This window comes from Eleutherodactylus coqui, chromosome 4 (genome assembly GCF_035609145.1).
Source record: "Eleutherodactylus coqui strain aEleCoq1 chromosome 4, aEleCoq1.hap1, whole genome shotgun sequence".
NCBI classification, from domain to species: domain Eukaryota; kingdom Metazoa; phylum Chordata; class Amphibia; order Anura; family Eleutherodactylidae; genus Eleutherodactylus; species Eleutherodactylus coqui.
In genome coordinates this window covers 269,609,563-269,628,747 of record NC_089840.1, presented here as the reverse complement: position 1 = coordinate 269,628,747, position 19,185 = coordinate 269,609,563, and the positions used below count along the sequence as shown (strand labels likewise).

The window sequence follows — 19,185 nt, the reverse complement described above, 5'->3', positions numbered from 1 at the left end:
CTCATCCTGTCTCTGAGTATCTGCTGGTTGTTCCCCCTCACTGCTGGTAAGAGCAGAAAATTCACCCAAAGTGAATTACAGCTCTCTGTAATAGTAGCTTTTCTGCTCTCCTCCACCATCCCTCAGCACTATCATACAACCCTCTGTAATAGTAGCTGTCTCTGCTCTCCTCCACCATCCCTCAGCACTATCATACAGCCCTCTGTAATAGTAGCTGTCTCTGCTCTCCACCATCCCTCGGCACTATCATACAGCCCTCTGTAATAGTAGCTGTCTCTGCTCTCCTCCACCATCCCTCAGCACTATCATACAGCCCTCTGTAATAGTAGCTGTCTCTGCTCTCCACCATCCCTCGGCACTATCATACAGCCCTCTGTAATAGTAGCTGTCTCTGCTCTCCTCCACCATCCCTCAGCACTATCATACAGCCCTCTGTAATAGTAGCTGTCTCTGCTCTCCACCATCCCTCGGCACTATCATACAGCCCTCTGTAATAGCATCTTTCTCTGCTCTCCTCCACTATCATACAGCCCTCTGTAATAGTAGCTTTCTCTGCTCTGCTCTCCACCATTCTTCGGCACTATCATACAGCCCTCTGTAATAGCAGCTTTCTTTGCTCTGCTCTCCACCAACCCTCGGCACTATCATACAACCCTCTGTAATAGTAGCTGTCTCTGCTCTGCTCTCCACCATCCCTCGGCACTGTCATACAGCCCTCTGTAATAGTAGCTTTCTCTGTCCTCTTGATCTCCTCCACCATCACCCAGCACTGTCATACAGCCCTCTGTAATAGTAGCTTTCTCTGCTCTGCTCTCCTCCACCATCACCCAGCACTCGCATGCAACCCTCTGTAATAGCTCAGTGTAAAGGCAGTGAATACACCTTCATACCTGCCGGGGGAGGGGCTGTCAGTTTACTGTGACTGACAGAATTTTCTAACATTTCAGTCCTCCAGCCTGCGGTGCCTTGGAAGACAATACAAGCAGAAAAATCATCAATCAGAAATTAGTAACGAAAACCAATTACAAAAAGTCTTTATTTCCAAAAACACCTTGATTAAAAGAAAAAAAAAAGTGCAGAAGTGTCTATAACCTTAGGGCCTCTTTTACACGTGCGACAATATTGCTGTGTGAAAAATCACAGCGTTACCGCAGCCGTGCTCCGTGCGACATCGTGACTTTGTAGCGCTCTTTGGCCGGGATTTTCAGGGGGGCTTGAAATATAAGCCATAGCTGCATTAAAAAAACAATCACAGCCATTCAATGCGATGCCTGTGATTGGTTCATCGAGCGCTGCTGTGATTGGTTCTCGAGCACCATGGCTCAGCCAATCAGAGCCATCGCTTCCTGGAGACAAGATTTTTGAGCCCCCTGACCAGGAAGCGCTGACTGAAGACAGGTGTGCCGGAGCTTCGGGAGGAGATGTGCGGCAGCGCGGACAGCGCCTGTTAGGCGATTTTTAAAAAAAATTGCGTATGAGCGGCGGAATCGCTTGGCACTAGCTATGAGCATACGTAGGAGCGACGGCAAACATCCGTGATTTTCCGCAACCATACGCAATTACTTTCCGCAATGGATCGCAGGTCTTCCGCATCAGTAATACGACCCGTTCGCGTGTGCCCAGCATGTCTTGGTGCTGATGGCCGTATTCGCACCCCCCTCCTTACTTTGTGTGCGCAGTCGGTTCTCGGGGGCACAGCGCTGGAATGACGGACCCCCGCGACACACCTTTGAGCCCCATTAATTAGCTCATGTGGCTCAAACATGCTGACGGGTTCCCTTTATCAGCTGAGCACCGTGTCACACTTCCCAAGGCCAGTTTCACACGGGCGATAAAATTGCGTGCTGCGAGAGCGCGTGAAGACGCAGAATTACGAAGCCCGTGATTTTCAATGGTTTCCTTTACATTTGCGATGTTTTCACTAATGCGATGCTGTGTGAAAAAACAAATGGCGCCATGCTCTGCCTTTCTGTTTCGCTCTATTTTATCGCCCGTGTTTCCCTATGCAGACTTCGTTTTATCGCATCACGCCGCGCAAACGTGCGATTTTCATGCGTTTTTAACATTAGAAACTCCTATTGTTGATCGCAAGAAAAACGTGCGAGAAAATCGTAAGCGGCAGCGATCCTCTTGTGAGGAAAAGCAGCGCCGACGCCTAAACATCTCATGAGCAAAACTGCGATACACGATTTTCTCGCGGCGATATCGCGCTAGCCCACGTGAAACTACCCTGAAGGAGTGGGCCGCTCCGTGGAAGCCGTATATCCGCCCCGTGTGGACGTAGCTTTCATGTTCGAAGGGCCACAGGGACCACTGCACTACGTCCGGTCAGACATCTTTAGGACATCCTACCACCACGCCGCCATCGACTGTATCATGTGACTCTTGCAGCAAGTTCCTTAATCGATTTCCGGGAATAGAGAACATGTCCAGTCACTCCTGCGCCATTTTCGCCCACGCAAAACTGCCCCATTGTTAGAGTTAAAGCTAATTAATGGGTCATAAAGTAACACATTTATACAAATTACCATCCTACCCTTTGCTCATGACTGAAAAATCACTTTTTTACCTCATGAATCCTCTCAAAAAACCCTAACTATTCCCACACATCCCCCACTAGTGCCATGGAGAGCCCCATTAGTCACACCATGACTGGTGATAGACAGGATACAACCCTCTGCCACAACCATCCCCATGCTTGAAGGTCACGTCTCCCTGCTGCTGATACGTGCTCTACGTGTCTGACAAGACAAATTTAGCAAACGCCCGGCAGCATCAAAAACACAAGATGCCATGGCAGCCATCTTTGTTACGGGCAAGCCTCCCAACTGTGCGTCCCTAGCCGTCAGAAATGTTTATTTTACTAATAAACAGCTCGCAATAAAATCCTAAATTCGAATTGCATTAAACCGACTCGTATATAAAACTATAATTCTCTTTCTTCGTAGCCCTATAACCTCTTTGCCCAAACCAAATATGGCTAACAGGCTTTCCTGCCCGGTTTTTCATAGAATCAGAGTACTGCGCATGCGTAGGCCTGTACGCAGGCGCAGTAACACCTCTGAAGCAGGAACGTGCTCGGGAAGTTGTCAGGTGACTAAAGGACGTCACGACCTTTCCGCCCCCTTTTTTCTACTGTGAATTGCGCAGGCGCAGTCCGCAGTCAGTTCCGCAGTCTGACAGCCGGTGCGAGGACAAGTCATGGCCGCCTACAAGATCGTCCTTATCCGCCACGGCGAGAGCACCTGGAACCAGGAGAACAGATTCTGCGGCTGGTTTGATGCTGACTTAAGTGAAACAGGAGAGGAGGAGGCGAAGAGAGGCGGCCAGGCTCTGAAAGGTGATGTCCCTTTAAGGGGGTGTGCGTGCAAATGAATGGTGCAAGTGCTAAGAATTAAAGGGACGTGCCATGGGGATAAGCTCTAATGATTTCTTGGCATGCACTGCCATATAAAGCGGATGGATGCAGATTGACTGTATAAATGGTGCCTGAAGCCCCTCGCTTGCACCGCCGTGTGTATTCTGCAGGGACTGCGGTCCAATCCTGCAATCAGCGGACCCTATAAGACCCCCTTCTGTTATCTGTAGCTAAGTGCATCCCAGGCCTGCTGCGCTGGAGCTGCCCCCCCTGCCAAGGTCATGAGTCTTGGTGGACATCCCCTTTAAGAGGGGGTGCATTGCAACAGAAAAGCCTCATCTGTAGTCCGTAGTACGAAGGGCGTTTATATTAGCTGTCACCGATATCAGCAGGACGTGCTGACGGCCCGGACGGCCTCTTAAAGGGTCTTCCAGGAGCCATTAGGATGGACGATCAGCATTTGATTGGCGGCGTATGCACAGCGGATTTCAGTAGCTACAGCGCCCCCAGCTTGCAATACCTCGCACGTCACCCCGCAGCCTCTGGGGAGCGCCGAGTCGCTGGTCAGGTGATGCCTGTCCCAAATCGACCCAACTAGCGGGTGCAGTGTGACGGGGCGCGATGTGTTGGCGGTTGAGGGGGGGCGCAGTAGCTGCTTCAATCAGCTCTGCACGCGCAAAATTTGCGCACACGGAGAATATAACCCGTTGATTCCAATGGGTTCGTACACGTGTGTATTTTTCCTGCACGCTGCGGCCGCGCCGCACGCTCTTGTTTTCTTGCACGTTTGCTTCCCCAAAGTCCCCATAGAAGTCAATGAGGATGCGTGATATACGCCAGGAGATGCGTGATATACGCCAGGAGATGCGTGATATACGCCAGGAGATGCGTGATATACGCCAGGAGATGCGTGATATACGCCAGGAGATGCGTGATATACGCCAGGAGATGCGTGATATACGCCAGGAGATGCGTGATATACGCCAGGAGATGCGTGATATACGCCAGGAGATGCGTGATATACGCCAGGAGATGCGTGATACACGCCAGGAGATGCGTGATATACGCCAGGAGATGCGTGATATACGCCAGGAGATGCGTGATATACGCCAGGAGATGCGTGATATACGCCAGGAGATGCGTGATATACGCCAGGAGATGTGACACATCTGGAACGCATTAGACTGGTCGGCCGTTTCAATCGCTGCGTCTTTGTTCGCCGATCGTGACTAAATATGCCTAGCAGGCGCAGAAAATACCGTAAAATACACCGATGAGTGCCCAAAAAAGCATTGTTCACCCCGCGAATGCGCAGCGCTCAGGAATACGCAAATACGCATACGCTTGTGTCCGATCCGTTATTTCTCTGTGAGGAGCTGCCCCCTATGCTCTGACGTCCGCTATACCGTGCCGCATAGCCAGGTGCATTCTGGGAACTCGTGAGCGGAGCGTGGCGTGTTCAGTAGTAACGGCTCGGGGATTCCTATTACTCATTTCCTTCCCTGGGTGTGATATGACGTTATTACATAACCGCCCGTGGTCTTATTCCCCCACGTGCAGTGGTGAGATGACTCGCGGCCTCCGCCGCTCGCTCTCGTATCTCCGCCCGCCTGAGTCACACAGCTGAGGGGGTCTCAGAGAGCCGTCAGTGGTGCCAGAAAGCTGAAGTGCCGCACGGACTACTTCTGGGTCCTAACTAGTTAATCCTACGCAGAACCTATCGGCGCTCGCCTGGCTAATGTAATACGGCTGTAGGTCCTCACGGCGGCCGAGTGAATACGCTGCGCGTTTACGCAACTGAAATTCGCTTATGCCCTGTATGTCGCCCGCTCCTGCGGGTTTTTGCGCATACACAGTGCATATCTGCTGCACAAATATGCAGGGTTCCTGTGTATTTGCATCGGCCCATATCCGCCTATGGAAATCTATGGGTTCTATTTATTGCATATTACGTGCACATACAATTGTGCGCTTCTGTCCTCGGGCGCGTTTTTGCACCGCGTATTGTGTGTGCGCTGCACGGCCGTGTAATGTGCGGCTAATGAAGACAATGCAAGCCAATGGACTCTCATTGATCCGAGCACACGAGAAATAGATCGCAGCATGCTCTATTTCACCATATTGGCACGCAGCGTGAGCCCTATACATTTATATGGGCGGTGGGTGCCACGCAGTCCTTACATAAGACATTGCCTGTGGGCAGCATTTTCAGTCGCAGAGCGGGGCATTAAAAAATATCACACTGCGAGTGAGTGTGTGATATGTGGGCACAGTGCCCCACCGGCAGACCGGGTATTTACAAGCACTGGTACTATGCCATGGGGAGACCCGCCGCGTTTTACCAAAATGGCCGTGCACATCACCCAGCTTTCCTGGCCCTCCAACCGGCCCAGTTATACGGCTGGATATGGGAATGCTGGGAGAGCTGGGTGATTATCTCTTCAGGATCCGTAGTGGCGGCTGCTCGGCTCTCTTAGGCCGTGCTCACATGGGTGGGATTTCCGTACGGACCCTCCGCACAGATAATCCATCATTTTGACGGTAGCAGCAAAGTGGATGAGATTTTGCAAAGAACCCGTGGGGAAATTAACGAGCGGAATGTAAATCCGCAGCGTGCCATTGTTATCGCCGTTCACGCTGCGGGAGCCTCTCCTCAATAAGGGGTCAGTTCTGGGTGGATGCAGACGATTCGCCCCATGTGAACACGTAAACGCGGTTGTGCGCAGGATGGGAAATTGGCCATGTAATGCGGTAGATTTTGGGATTGTAGGAAAGCTGGATGATGCCCGTGTGCTGGCGGTAAAGTCGGCCGCGCTGCCCGTCATCCAGCTTTTCCAGGAACGTATAATAACTGCAGTACTATGATATCGGAGCTGTGGCTTATTACTGCGGATGTCGCCTGTGACGGCACAGATGAGAGCGGCCACAGAGTACTCTTAAAGAGTGGTAGCTCTGCTGTGTCCCCCACACCGTCCTCTGGCCCCGGACGGGTGACCCAGCACTCTGATAGCTCTGCTGCGGCCCCCACGCCGTCCTCTGGCCCCGGACGGGTGACCCAGCACTCTGGTAGCTCTGCTGTGTCCCCATGTTGTCCTCTGGCCCCGGACGGGTGACCCAGCACTCTGGTAGCTCTGCTGTGTCCCTCATGCCCTCCTCTGGCCCCAGACGGGTGACCCAGCACTCTGGTAGCTCTGCTGTGTCCCTCATGCCCTCCTCTGGCCCCGGACGGGTGACCCAGCGCTCTCTGGTAGCTCTGCTCCGTCCCCCACGCCGCCCGCTGGCCCCGGACGGGTGACCCAGCGCCTTCATAGCTCTGCTGTGTCCCCCACGCCGTCCTCTGGCCCCGGACGGGTGACCCAGCGCCTTCATAGCTCTGCTGTGTCCCCCACGCCGTCCTCTGGCCCCGGACGGGTGACCCAGCGCCTTCATAGCTCTGCTGTGTCCCCCACGCCGTCCTCTGGCCCCGGACGGGTGACCCAGCGCCTTCATAGCTCTGCTGTGTCCCCCACGCCGTCCTCTGGCCCCGGACGGGTGACCTTTGTCTTGTTTTCTATCAGTGAAATGTACCTCTGCACACGGGGACTCGCACTGCGGTGTTTCGTGTCAAAGGGCAGATGGGCCAAATTTACTACTTGTCAAATAGTTTTTGCAGTTTTGGCACAATCAGTCCCTAACCGGTCCAAAAAGTGAAGCTGAATATTATTGAATTACCGTGCGTCACGTACGGCTCGCTTACACGGGCGGCTTCCCTCTTGCGGCGCTGCTCTCAGGCGAAAAAACTGAAGCCTGTTCCTTTTTTTTAATGAGATTGTTGAAATCTCGCCCATTATTTGCTATAAGAGTTAAAAATCACACCAAACTTTTTTTTTTTTTTAATCACTATTATATATTATTTTTATACGCTCCTCCCCGCCTCCTCGCTGTCCGCCTGGGAAGCCGGCGCTCATGTGCAATGAAGAGGTAAGTCTGATGCACACACCGAGCGGCGGTTTCCCCCGCGGTCAGCGGGTGAGCAGGTGAGTATGAAGGACCTGGCGCCCCCTGTGCCATGAGCCTGTAAGTTTATGGTGCTCACATGACCTGACAAACGCCCTTTAACCCATTAAGGACCTCCCCTCTTCATTGTCATACTTTGCCTCTCCTTCCCCCTATCAAATAACCATAACTCTCACTTTTCCATGGCCGTCGCCGCCTTTGGCCGGGTCTTGTTCTTACAGTGTACACAATGACATAATAACCTTATTTTGTGGGTCAGTACGATTAGAATATATATAAATCTATCTATTTAAAAAAATATATAAAAAAAGGAAAACAAACCCCTTTTTCCCATTATTGTTAATTAAAAAAAATAGAATGAAAAAACCTATTTGGTATGGCTGCGTCTGTAAGAGTCCGATAGACGATGATAGCTGAGGCCAATTTTGCGCTGTATCGCGCCGCAGTCTGAAGCGGTTATATTAGCGAACACGTAATGTATCACTGCTGAGCCCTGCAGATCAATAATGGCTGCTTCTGGGAGCCGCAGCTGCTGCCAGGCCGCCATTAAGCTTATCCTGGTGCCACCTAGAAATTTGGGCTCTTCTACAGACGGTACGTCCCGGGCATTGAGTCTAACGAACTCCCTAGTAAAAAAAAAAAATTCGCAAAAACCTGAAATTAAGCTGTATAAAAAAAAAAATAAAAAATCTATGTAACTCTTGTAAGTGCGGCGCGGTCTCATGGGGGTGGGGTGGATCTGCTCCTTTGCTTCAATGTCATCACACTGCTTCTTGTCTCTGCGAAATGCAGGAAATGTTGAAACCGTCACTTGTACAATGACAGGGAAGCCAGAAGATCAGGTTTCCCGTTACAGGCGCTCCTGACCTCTACAGCACACCGTGTGGTGGTCCAGAAGATGGCAGTTTAAAGGGCAAAGCGGCGAGATTTCCAGCTGGCCTGTGGGGATGAGCGGTCCACTTACAATCGTTCTTACCCTTAGCCCACGTTGGGCTAAGAATTGGCGCATGTAAAGGGGCCTCGACTGGAAGATGTGCTGCCAACCAATAACATTCTGTAAGATGAATGATCATTCGCCCCTCAGTAGTCTAAATCGGCCTGTATAGCTGCCAGGTAGAGGAATGCCGCTCTTGTTAATTAGCGCTCGTTTACTGGTGCCAATTGCTCAGTCTAAAAGGACTCTAATGGTCCTTTCACATGGGCCGATTGGGCCCAAGCGTTCTTTGGAACGCCTGTTCGCATGAAAATTGGGCCATGTAAAGGGATGATAAACGAGCCAACACTTGTGCGCTGGCTGATCGGCTCGCTGATGGACGGCACATCTACCGGTGTGAACAGGGACATGTACAGCCCGGCTCTGGGAACTAGCAATCGAAAGGGGGAACATCACTCCTTAGAGAGCACCAAGAAGGTGAGTGAGGAGACTTATAAGGCCATGCATGCTCCTCTGGGTAATATGCAAATAAGGAAGATGAAACAATACCTCTGCAGCGCCACCTGTTGGATGGAAGCATTCCTGCAAATCGTATATCAAATCATAAATATTAAAGGGGTTGTCCCGCGGCAGCAAGTGGGTCTATACACTTCTGTATGGCCATATTAATGCACTTTGTAATGTACATTGTGCATTAATTATGAGCCATACAGAAGTTATAAAAAGTTTTATACTTACCTGCTCCGTTGCTAGCGTCCTCGTTCCCATGGAGCAGACTAATTTTCGCCCTCCGATGGCCAAATTAGCCGCGCTTGCGCAGTCCAGGTCTTCTCCTGTTCTCTATTGGGCTCCGTGTAGCTCCGCCCCGTCACGTGCCGATTCCAGCCAATCAGGAGGCTGGAATCGGCAATGGACCGCACAGAAGAGCTGCGGTCCACGGAGGAAGAGGATCCCGGCGGCCATCTTCACCGGTAAGTATAGAAGTCACCGGAGCGCGGGGATTAAGGTAAGCGCTCCGGTAAGCTTTCTTTAGGTCCCTGCATCGGGGTTGTCTCGCGCCGAACGGGGGGGGGGGGGGGGTTGAAAAAAAAAACGTTTCGGCGCGGGACAACCCCTTTAAATAAACATACACTCTCAGATGATCTAAGCTTTTGTGTAATGGGGGAGATCTTTCACCATTTTGGTAATGGTTGTCAGCACGGCTAGTATAACATTAGATTGATGCTCCTTTTGTAGGGATCATCCAGGTTTGCAACCCGTTTTGCTAATTAGAGGTGGTGATGTCTGTTCGTGGAATCGGCCCCTAGGAAAAGTGAAAATTACCGTGAAATCAATTACTTCTCCTATTATTATGGTAACCCCGTCGTGCCGCCCCCTTTAGACAGCCACCGCTGGAGCAATACCCCTGCAGATTCTGAGGCGTCCGTTATACTAACTTGCTTCTTCCGCCTCGTTAATTGACAGATGCTGGCTATCAGTTTGATATCTGCTACACTTCTGTGCTGAAGAGGGCCATTCGCACCTTGTGGCTGGCACTAGATGGCACTGACCAGATGTGGGTGAAGGTTGTGAGGTCCTGGAGACTCAACGAGAGGCATTATGGTGGACTGACGGGACTGAACAAATCAGAGACGGCGGCCAAGCACGGAGAAGAGCAGGTGAAGATCTGGAGAAGATCCTACGATATTCCTCCACCCACCATGGATCCCGACCATGATTATTATAACATCATAAGCAAGGTAAGAGGCGGCTCTGATGGTGCTTATATAACCGCAATGCTGATATATCATTGAGTCAACATGGAAGCGGCGTAAACTAGAAATGCCACCAAAATGAAGGAGAAGCTCAAAGCGCAACAGTATTGGTACAAATGTTTATTAACTGTATGTTAACCAGGACTCCTTGTACAGTCCTGACCACAGAAGGTGCCGTTTGGAGATGTGCCCGTGTAGGGTGTGCTCGGTCAATGCTCTGTCCAGTCCTGGAGCTGTGCCATGTGGCCATCCAGTTCACAGCTGGACGTAGCCCGCACTACAGTCGGAGAGATCTTGCCAATCCAATCAGGCTTGGTGGGATTGTTCAAAGATCAAAATCATAACTGTATGATTGGTGGGGGTCCGACCGCTAAGACCCTCACCAGTCCTGAGAATGGGAGAGCAGATTGTCCATGCATGGATGGGAAGGAGGTCTTGCATGCATACCGCCTCTCCATTCATTTCAACTGAAGGTGGTCTAAAAGCTAGGGCTTGGCAGGTGCCGACTCGGAAAAAGTTGGCCACCAATGGTCACGACTGCCACTGCATATCAGACCATGAGTAATTGACATCTAGTCATATGTTCAGCCAGCTGATGAAGAGGTCTGTGGACCTTGATTCCTGCTGGTTCAAGATAAAACCTTCTTCCTCTGAGTTGGAACGTGCCAACTGCTCCCACTGAAAGCTATGAAAGTGAAGCAGCGGCCATTTTTCTTTTGACTCCCTGTATGTGTCTCGCCTTGGTTTTAGGTTTGCACAGTCCTCTGCTTTCTCTCCAGCGTGCGGCTCGTTAATTTATTTATTTTTTCCCTCTTATCCCAAACCCAGGATCGTCGCTATGCTGACCTGACAGAAGACCAACTACCGAGCTGCGAGAGTCTGAAGGACACCATTGCCAGAGCCCTGCCGTTTTGGAATGATGAAATCGTCCCAAAGATCAAGGAGGGGAAGAGGGTCCTGATCGCAGCTCATGGGAACAGCCTTAGAGGGATTGTCAAGCACCTTGAAGGTACATTTCCAACCCCTGATTGTTGGCTTTTCCTTAAGGCCAGCTTCAGACGAGGGGATTACAGTTGCATTTCTGTATTATGGTCGTCGCTCCTGATATGACCACAGAGTTTACTGACCCGAACGTGGAGCGTTGTAGGGGCCTGTGATGCTCCGAGTCAGTAAATCCCGGAGCTGGGCCGGGACACGCGTCCATATCACGGATCTCTCATGAAATCGCATATTAGATGGGAAAATCCAGCGATCTGAGCGACCTCCAACGAATCGCTGCTAGGCTAGTCGAGGCCAGGCTGTCACTGCCAACCATGTGGGGTTTTCTGGTGAAGAGTATTCCAAGAATGGCGCAGTCGTTTGGACGTGCAGCTGCTGCGTCGTACCTAGTGCTGCGGTGCCTTTGTTTTAGCAATTACAGGGGTGCTTGCAGTTGGACCTCCAACCGTGAGATGACCTATAGAACGGATATGCCCCCTCTATCTCTTGCTCTCCTGATTCACCATCCTTTGGCTTTGCTGCAGTCTTCCAGCGGACATCAGACGTACTGAAGCCATGTTGGTTGTTTCAGGCAGATCATCCAACTGCTCAGCCCAGACTTTCCCACGCACGTCGCTGCGTACTACATGGAGCTCACCTGCAACTACTTGGGGTTTATATAGCGCTCTCTTAGCCTCGTGCCTATATATACACTGAGCGGGATAGCTGACACTTTGTAGCCCTGGTGGAGTTTAATCTATGGGGAAGATGACTGTTGTAACGTCTCTCCTTGCAGTAGAGCGGGGGCGTCAAACTCCTTCTCACTGAGGGCCACATGAGCGTCGCCTGCATAGGGCCATTTATAGGGGCGCATGCACTCGCATGAGAAAAAAATCGCAGCATGTCCTATTTTGGGCCAAAATTGTCCATTAGTCGAAGTGATAGCGCGGATACGACTAAAATTTATGGGCCCTGCATTTTTTAAATTTTTTTTTAAACTGAAAAACGCAGTGAATACACGTGCGCCAAAAATTTTTTAAAAGCCATATATGCAGTGAATGCGCACAGTTTTGGTCCATGAAAACGCTGTGTATTTCACGGACTGAAACTGCATCCGGCCGTGTAAATGAGCCCTAAATAAAACTACTCCTTAACATGGCTGTTGAGCCCTATGTACTATGATGGGGTTTCTCCCCTTCCACCACTTCAGCACTGAACTTCCTATCTTGAGTGTGGCTATGGTGCTGGGTAGGGGGTCAGGGCTGCGCTACCACCTACAAGTTGCTGAACAGAGCAGTGTGGAGATAAGCCCCAGAACCAAGGTGGCATTTGCTCCCTGTGCTGGCGCAGCCCCCTCTGCCAAACACTGGTCCTTCTGTGTCTGGGCTTCATAATGGGCCATATAAAATGACGTGGCTGACCAAATTTGGCCCGCGGACCTTCAATTTGACGTGTACTTTGCTAATCTGTAACACATCTCACATCTGGCAACAGAGAGTGCGAAAGGCTCCTTTTGCTGCCTATTAACCAGAAAAAGAGACTTTACTGAATCTCATAGCTGACTACCTTTGAGAACTATGCTTTCTATGACCACTAGGGGGACTTACTGCATGCTACTGATACGTCTCTTAGATGCTGTGGTAGTGGTCGTCTTACGTGTGTGTGTTTTGTTTACCAGTACGAAAGATTGCAAATAAGATTTTGCCCCTATAGGCCAGCTGTACATCTTCTCGGGGAGGTGCACATAAATGGTATACTATACTATTTACTATATTGGAGCAACCCACCTGTTTTGCTTTAAGTAGCATGACTTTTTGGCTCGGATGCGAGATAAGAGAGTAGGACAATGCCGGAGGGTTAAATAATAGTTTATTCAAATCAAGTGATGAATAACTTGTCCTCCTCTTGAAAATGTATTCATATACAAAGGATAAAGGTTACAATTTACGTCACATTACTATCCATATACAATGGATAAAGATTGTAATTTGCATCACATCCCTGGGAAGCAGCATCATCTGACTTGTATAATAGCAGCCGGGAAGCTCCTTTTCAACGGCGCCAAGACAGAGAAACCTTCTCCAGGAGTTGGACGGACAGGTAGGGCGTCCCCTCACCTGTCATGAAGAGCTTCTGTCTAAGCTCCGGAAAGTAGAACTTTTATCCTGTCGTAGCACAAATGCCTAGTATCCATCTCTAAATCATTGAGACCGAAAGTACACCAGCGTATTCTGTCACGAGGCGGAGAGCAAACTCCTTGCCACAGCTGCATCTTGGTAAACAACCATAAAATGCTCACCCTGCACAGTAAGCATGATTTCCTCATTTTGGCTCTCTGCTCCAGAGAGGAAAAGGTTAATAGTTTATAAGTGGCTGGAAGAGACAAAAATGGAGTCTAACTAATCCTATATACAATCAGCATTCTTGACATCACCACTATGTATATCCCTTCTAGTGATCTGTGTATTTCTCTTCCCTCATAGGTATGTCTGAGGAAGCCATCATGGAACTGAACCTCCCCACCGGTATCCCGGTTGTCTATGAGCTCGACAAGAACCTGAAACCTATCAAACCCATGCAGTTTCTAGGAGACGAAGAAACGGTGTGCAAAGCCATGGAGGCTGTGGCCGCCCAAGGAAAAGCCAAGAAGTAAATCGTCCCTCGCTGAAGACAGCATTGTCCATCCCTTCTTATTTTTTAGTTTACTTTTAAAGTCTGCACTACTGGTTCTAAAATACGGCGCTGTGTGTGATCGTGCACCCCTCGCAAACCATTCACGTCTCCAGCGGCAACGTCCTCGCAGCTGGAGTAGACTATAGTGCTTTTCTCTTCCGTACGTTTTCATTCCACGTCATTCGATTAGCTGCTGTTTGTATAGTTTGATGGCACGTATGGTCGCTGCGCAGCGGCGTGTAGTCCAGTCGCACATCACTTCACGGTCCGAGACCATTTGGGCGTCGGGTAGTTGTTCCTTTTTGTAGTCTTTTTGTTTACGGTTGATCATGGCACTTTTTGGGCAGTGCGCTCGTGTGGGTTTTCTTGTGTTTTCTAAGTTGGCGTCACTTTATTCCATTCCCAGTGCACTTATGATATTCCTTTCTGAAGCCGTTAATGTTCAGTTTGCATAATACGAATCGCGCGAGCATCTTGCGACATTCGTATCAAAACGCAGGCTTTTGTTTTAGTCCTTGTTCTTCAGACTTGCTGAGATGTTGTTTGACAGTATCCCGCGTGCTGCAGTTTGCCCTCTTTTTAAATTATGCAATAGCTACAAGACATTAAGTCGCCCTCTGCTGGTAAGTTGAGGAAAATTTTATCTTCAGCTTTTCTTGTCCTTAAAGGGATTGTCCAAGTTGTAGCGTCTCGGTAATGCCCCTTTTTCATGCATAACAGATAGGCTTATGCTCTTCCCTTCCCGCTGCACTGCTCGGTTCTCTGCCCTGGTGTTTGTTTACAGGCTGCAGTGCCGCCACCCCAGTTTACAGGACGTCAAAGGTACTGCAGCAGATGGCACTGGGCTTTGCTATTGGTTGCAGTACCGGTTAACGTCCTGTGAACAAGCTGGGGCAGCCTGTAAATGTGATGTCCATGGGGAGACATTGGAGCAGCGGCGCAGGACCCAGCGGGAAGAGGTGTGTGTGTATAAGCCTATTTGTTATGTTAGTGTATGGAGAAGGGGTCTGACTTGTAACGTCTTGGTTAAACAGCCCTTTTAAGGGGTTGTCTAGTTGTAAACTATTGATGACCTATCATTGGGATAGGCAATCAATGGCAGATGGGCAAGGATCAGCCACCTGCGATTCCCAGCTGTTTGTCGGGTTGATGCATTCATATACTAAGCTGATTTCTGCTGGAAACGGACAGCTCCATTCCAACTGCAGTGGCTAGGCTTGGTATTCTAGGCCAAGGTCCTAGTCATTTTAGTGGGAACTTTACCTGCAATACCATGCCTGGCCACTGCAGTGGAAACGGAGCTGTCTGCTTTCTGCAGAAATCAACTGGTGCACACGCACTCTGGCCCAGTGAACAGCCGATCGCTGAGTCTCTGATGATAACCCCCTTTTTGATGACCATTAATAATCTACAACTACACAACTCCCTTTATAGGGGTATCTCCTCCTATAATGTTATAGGACTGGGATAAGCCATAACATTATGACAGGAGGGAATCCGACCACTTGGACCCTCACGATCCCAAATGGCAATGCTGCCTAGAGTTGTGTATGTAGTGATAGTGTCGGCTGCAATGTTTCGGTGCCGCTGGGCAGATTTGCCATTCAGAACTCTAGGAAAGCTGAATGATCCGGTTTTGAGCTCTGATGGTATTATTACTACATAGCGTACCTCTCAGATATCAAGGACTTGGAACCACAAGGTGATAACGGTTAGTGCATGTCTGTGTGGCTCGGCACCAGTGCAGCTTTACAATGGAGGACCAATCCTTTCCTGCCGCTATGGTAAACCGTTCTGGGTAATGTCGGGGTCCCTTGAGGTGTAATACTGTATTATTGGACACACGGCTCGTATTTTAGCGTCCCTATGGCCCCTTGTATGGTAAAGTAAATCGCTGTACTGTAACCCGCCTTGTGTGCTTCCCATCTCCACCATAGATATGGGAGATGGCTGCTCTCTACCCGTACGGTGCAGCCGGGGCTCGGCACTCCTTATGGTGGATACTACTTCCTTTTGTAGAGATGTCCATTATTTCAACCATTACAATAAAGGAGTGATGTGCAATTATACCGTTGTGGTTGTGTTTGAGGCCCCTGAGGCCATTTTTTTGTTTTGTTACTTTTTGTTCACGTCTCCTTTTAACCCTTTCCAATCCACTGTCTGACGTGTAAAGACATTTTGATTGAAGGCTGCACAGCTCCGATGTCGGAAGACGTCCGGCAGGGTATTCTTACTGTATATTACTGGCCACTCTGTCGGGGGGCCTCACCAGCATATACCATACCGCAGTACTGGCTCTAGCCAGCAGATGGCACCATTGTATGATAGCAGAAAGAGAACCCCTCCCCTAGGAAAATTGGATTGCAAAAGGTTAAAGGGCAGCAGAAGAGAAACGGCGGGTGTTGGGTTCGCTCGGACACAATGAGGAAATGGGGAGAGTCAGCAGCAATGTGTTTCAGCATCGGACTGGCAGCACCCAGCCTTTACCTTGGACATCTTGGGGTCTAGAATATTGCCAACTTCATATTCTTCTAAGACCCGCATATAACCTGTGGAGCGCTCCGATCAGTGGGGAAGGGCCGCGGTTCTCCCAGTCTCTTGTCCCTTTCCAATCCAATTTCCCTGCCACCCGCACAATCCCCAGCTTTTATATATTTTGGGTTGGGAAAGTGCATTGTGGATTCCTTAAAATTGCTCAACAGAAATGATGTGTTTTTTTTTTTAAATTAACCCTTTCTAATCCAGTGTCGGCCCTCGTACAACATTAAGATTTTCCAGCATGGCTCCTGTTGGCAAAATATTCGGGCACTGAGGAAACGTACAAATCGCACACACTTGGAATGTAACAGGAAGTCCTCTGATTTGTGGGCCGAGCCGCAGGTATTTATACAAAGACATTTAAAACGAGGCTAGAACACGCCTCACTTGTAGTTCACCGCGCTGCGGTGTTCCTTAAGACCTTATTCTCGAGGGAGAAACAAGGTGTAATTTCTGGTTAAACGTTTCGCACATTCTGAACATGAAAATGGCTTCTCCAATTTTGGTCAGTGCAAAACTGACTGACTTGACTGCAAGGGGATGCACTGTATAACTGTTCTTGCGTTTTACACGTGCCAAGAAAAAAACGGAAGGTGCTCCGATTGAGTCTTTTTAAAACTCCCATTGAAGTCAATGGGCGCATGGGGAAGAGTGCCTGTGTGAGCCATGCAAGTGCATTCTGTTTTTTTGGGGGGAGGGGGTTTGCATGAAAAAGCACCAAAGTGGGATTTTCTGTTGTGTTTTTTTTTTTTAAATAGTAACACAGACTATCCATGAGAAAAAGTGCAGGTGTGAATGGCTACACATACCAGTGTCATCCACGATCCAAGTGTAATTTTGTTTTTCACACATGCTAAAAAAAAAAGGGTAGGTGGCCCAATTTATGCTTCTTAAAACTCCTTTCCAGAACTGCCATTCACTTCTAGGGGCATTAGAAATGGTGTAGCCCATCTGTGCTATGGCGTCTTCCTCCTGGCCATCTGTGCTATGGCGTCTTCCTCCTGGCCATCTGTGCTATGGCGTCTTCCTCCTGGCCATCTGTGCTATGGCGTCTTCCTCCTGGCCACCCTGTATTCAGAGGTCCCGTTGTGGCTGTTTGGCTGAGATGAGGACAGCCCACCCCAGATCACTAAGGCTGCCTGTCCGCGGGCGAGGCAGAATATCGTTAGTGATATTCCGCTGCAAGGGGGAGAAATGACCGTCTCCGCGGTGAGCCCATCTGATAGGCTTACCACGGACAATCGCTATGATCCTCCCCTCGTGGACGTCTGGTTGCGCTTACCTGTGAGACTGATGTTTAGTCATCTAGGGTTAATGCTTTTATCAGGAAGAGATGTTTATCTTGTTTTACTCTAAAGTTGATCATTTAGGCCAAATGCCCACGGACGGATTATCGCTGCGGACTTCGTGGCGAGCGTCTGACCGTGAATCCCGCAGCTATAATCCGTCCGTGGGCATTCCGCCTAAATGATCAAATTTGGACTAAAACAAAATGAACATCTCTTCCTGATGAAGGCAATAAACCTGTCTGTCCATAGACATGCCGGGGGAAATGATTCTTCCCTGCCCACGAGCGGAAATCAACTGCGTTCGTGGGGGAGAATCACAGGATGTTCCATTCTGTGCAAAAGACTGTGCGGCTGGCCTCCATTGCAGTCAATGGAAGCTGTCCGTCCTGCGATACAGGACACTCGCGGTGGACCCGGAAAGGTGAGTGTCGGTCTCTGGGGGCGCTGGGTCTGATTCCACTGCGATATTTTGCAGGCGGAATCCGACCGGAAGCCGATTAAAGAGGCCTTAATAACAAGAATTGGAGCTCTAAGACTGGGTTAACAAGGGGCGGATTTGCCGCGGAGATTTCGTGCGGAATTTCACCGCGGCAAATCCGCATGCAGCTGCTAAGCCTGGGATTAGCCAGCCATGTAGACGAGATTTCTCAGAAATCTCGTCCACACGGGATGGCAAATCCGCTGCGGCTAAGCCGGTAGAAGCTGCGGCGCGGATTTGCCGACCGCAGCGTGTCCATTTTTTTTTTTTCCCCGCTGTGGCCGCGCTCTCTTCTAGGGGAGCGCCGGCCGCAGCGGAAGAGTGGTTCTCCCGGCGGAAATCTTGCGGTTTTTCGCAGCGGCCAAACCGTGAGATTTCTACCGAGAATCCGCCCCGTGAGAACCCAGCCCAAGTCCTATAAAGTACTGTGCACCAATTTTAGACAATGCCTGTGCTTTCCTGTACAGCCTGTCGGAATGCGAAATAATGCAATACTGTGGTGAGTGCATGGTCAAGAAAAAGTGTAAAAATGAGTTAATAAACTTTTACTACTTTTTTTTTTTTTTTATTTTCTAATAAAAAAAAAATTAGCTTTTTTTATTTCCTTTCTTTCAAATTTTATAATAAAAAAAATTAAAAAACTTGGTCTTACTCCGTTCATAAAAGTCTGATCTTTCACCGGACATCATTATTTATTCCACAGGGAGACTGTAGTCAGAAAAAAAAATACACAATGTCAGGATTGCACTTTTTACGGTCACCCAGACTCCAGCCCGTCGGCCACGGCGGCGGACTGCGACGAAGTGACGCGAGGCAGTTTTGAGAGAAACCTCCTGGCAGCCGCAGGGAAAATGCATGTTGGTAAGCACGAAATTGGGCTGTGAATGGCGGCCTAATCTTTCGCTTGCCCCTGTGCGGCCGCCTTGTGAGGATTGTGCACCCCTTTGAGTGGCGTCATACACATAAGTGATGCTTTCCTGCGTGGCACCGTGCTGTGCTGCAGGGAACAAGTCACGACATCGTCTATCTTTCTGCGTGATCTTGTGTCGCAATACCCATGGCCTTCGATGGGGCCGCTGGCACCAGCGCCACACATGCTAGGTGCCCGCGATGCAATGTCTCTCAATGTAAACAATGGGAAAAGTTTTGTGAGGCTACCAGCCGCATCGGGGGACTGATTTTTCCTT

General features: G+C 49.7%; 1 protein-coding gene across 1 annotated transcript; it reads left to right on the top strand.

The window, feature by feature from the left end:
* The first annotated feature begins 3,151 nt into the window (after positions 1–3,151).
* On the top strand, positions 3,152–15,760 carry PGAM1 (phosphoglycerate mutase 1). Its single transcript, XM_066601320.1, has 4 exons — positions 3,152–3,340; positions 9,753–10,027; positions 10,871–11,051; positions 13,504–15,760. Exons 1-4 carry the CDS (start codon positions 3,202–3,204, stop codon positions 13,671–13,673), a joined length of 765 nt encoding a protein of 254 aa, XP_066457417.1. The 5' UTR covers positions 3,152–3,201; the 3' UTR covers positions 13,674–15,760.
* The last annotated feature ends 3,425 nt before the right edge of the window (positions 15,761–19,185 follow it).

Coding starts and splice junctions, on each gene's coding strand:
- PGAM1 (XM_066601320.1), top strand. CDS start 3,202: ATGGCCGCCTACAAGATCGTCCTTATCCGCCACGGCGAGAGCACCTGG. Junction 3,341..9,752: donor AGGCGGCCAGGCTCTGAAAG/GTGATGTCCCTT, acceptor GTTAATTGACAG/ATGCTGGCTATCAGTTTGAT. Junction 10,028..10,870: donor ATTATAACATCATAAGCAAG/GTAAGAGGCGGC, acceptor TCCCAAACCCAG/GATCGTCGCTATGCTGACCT.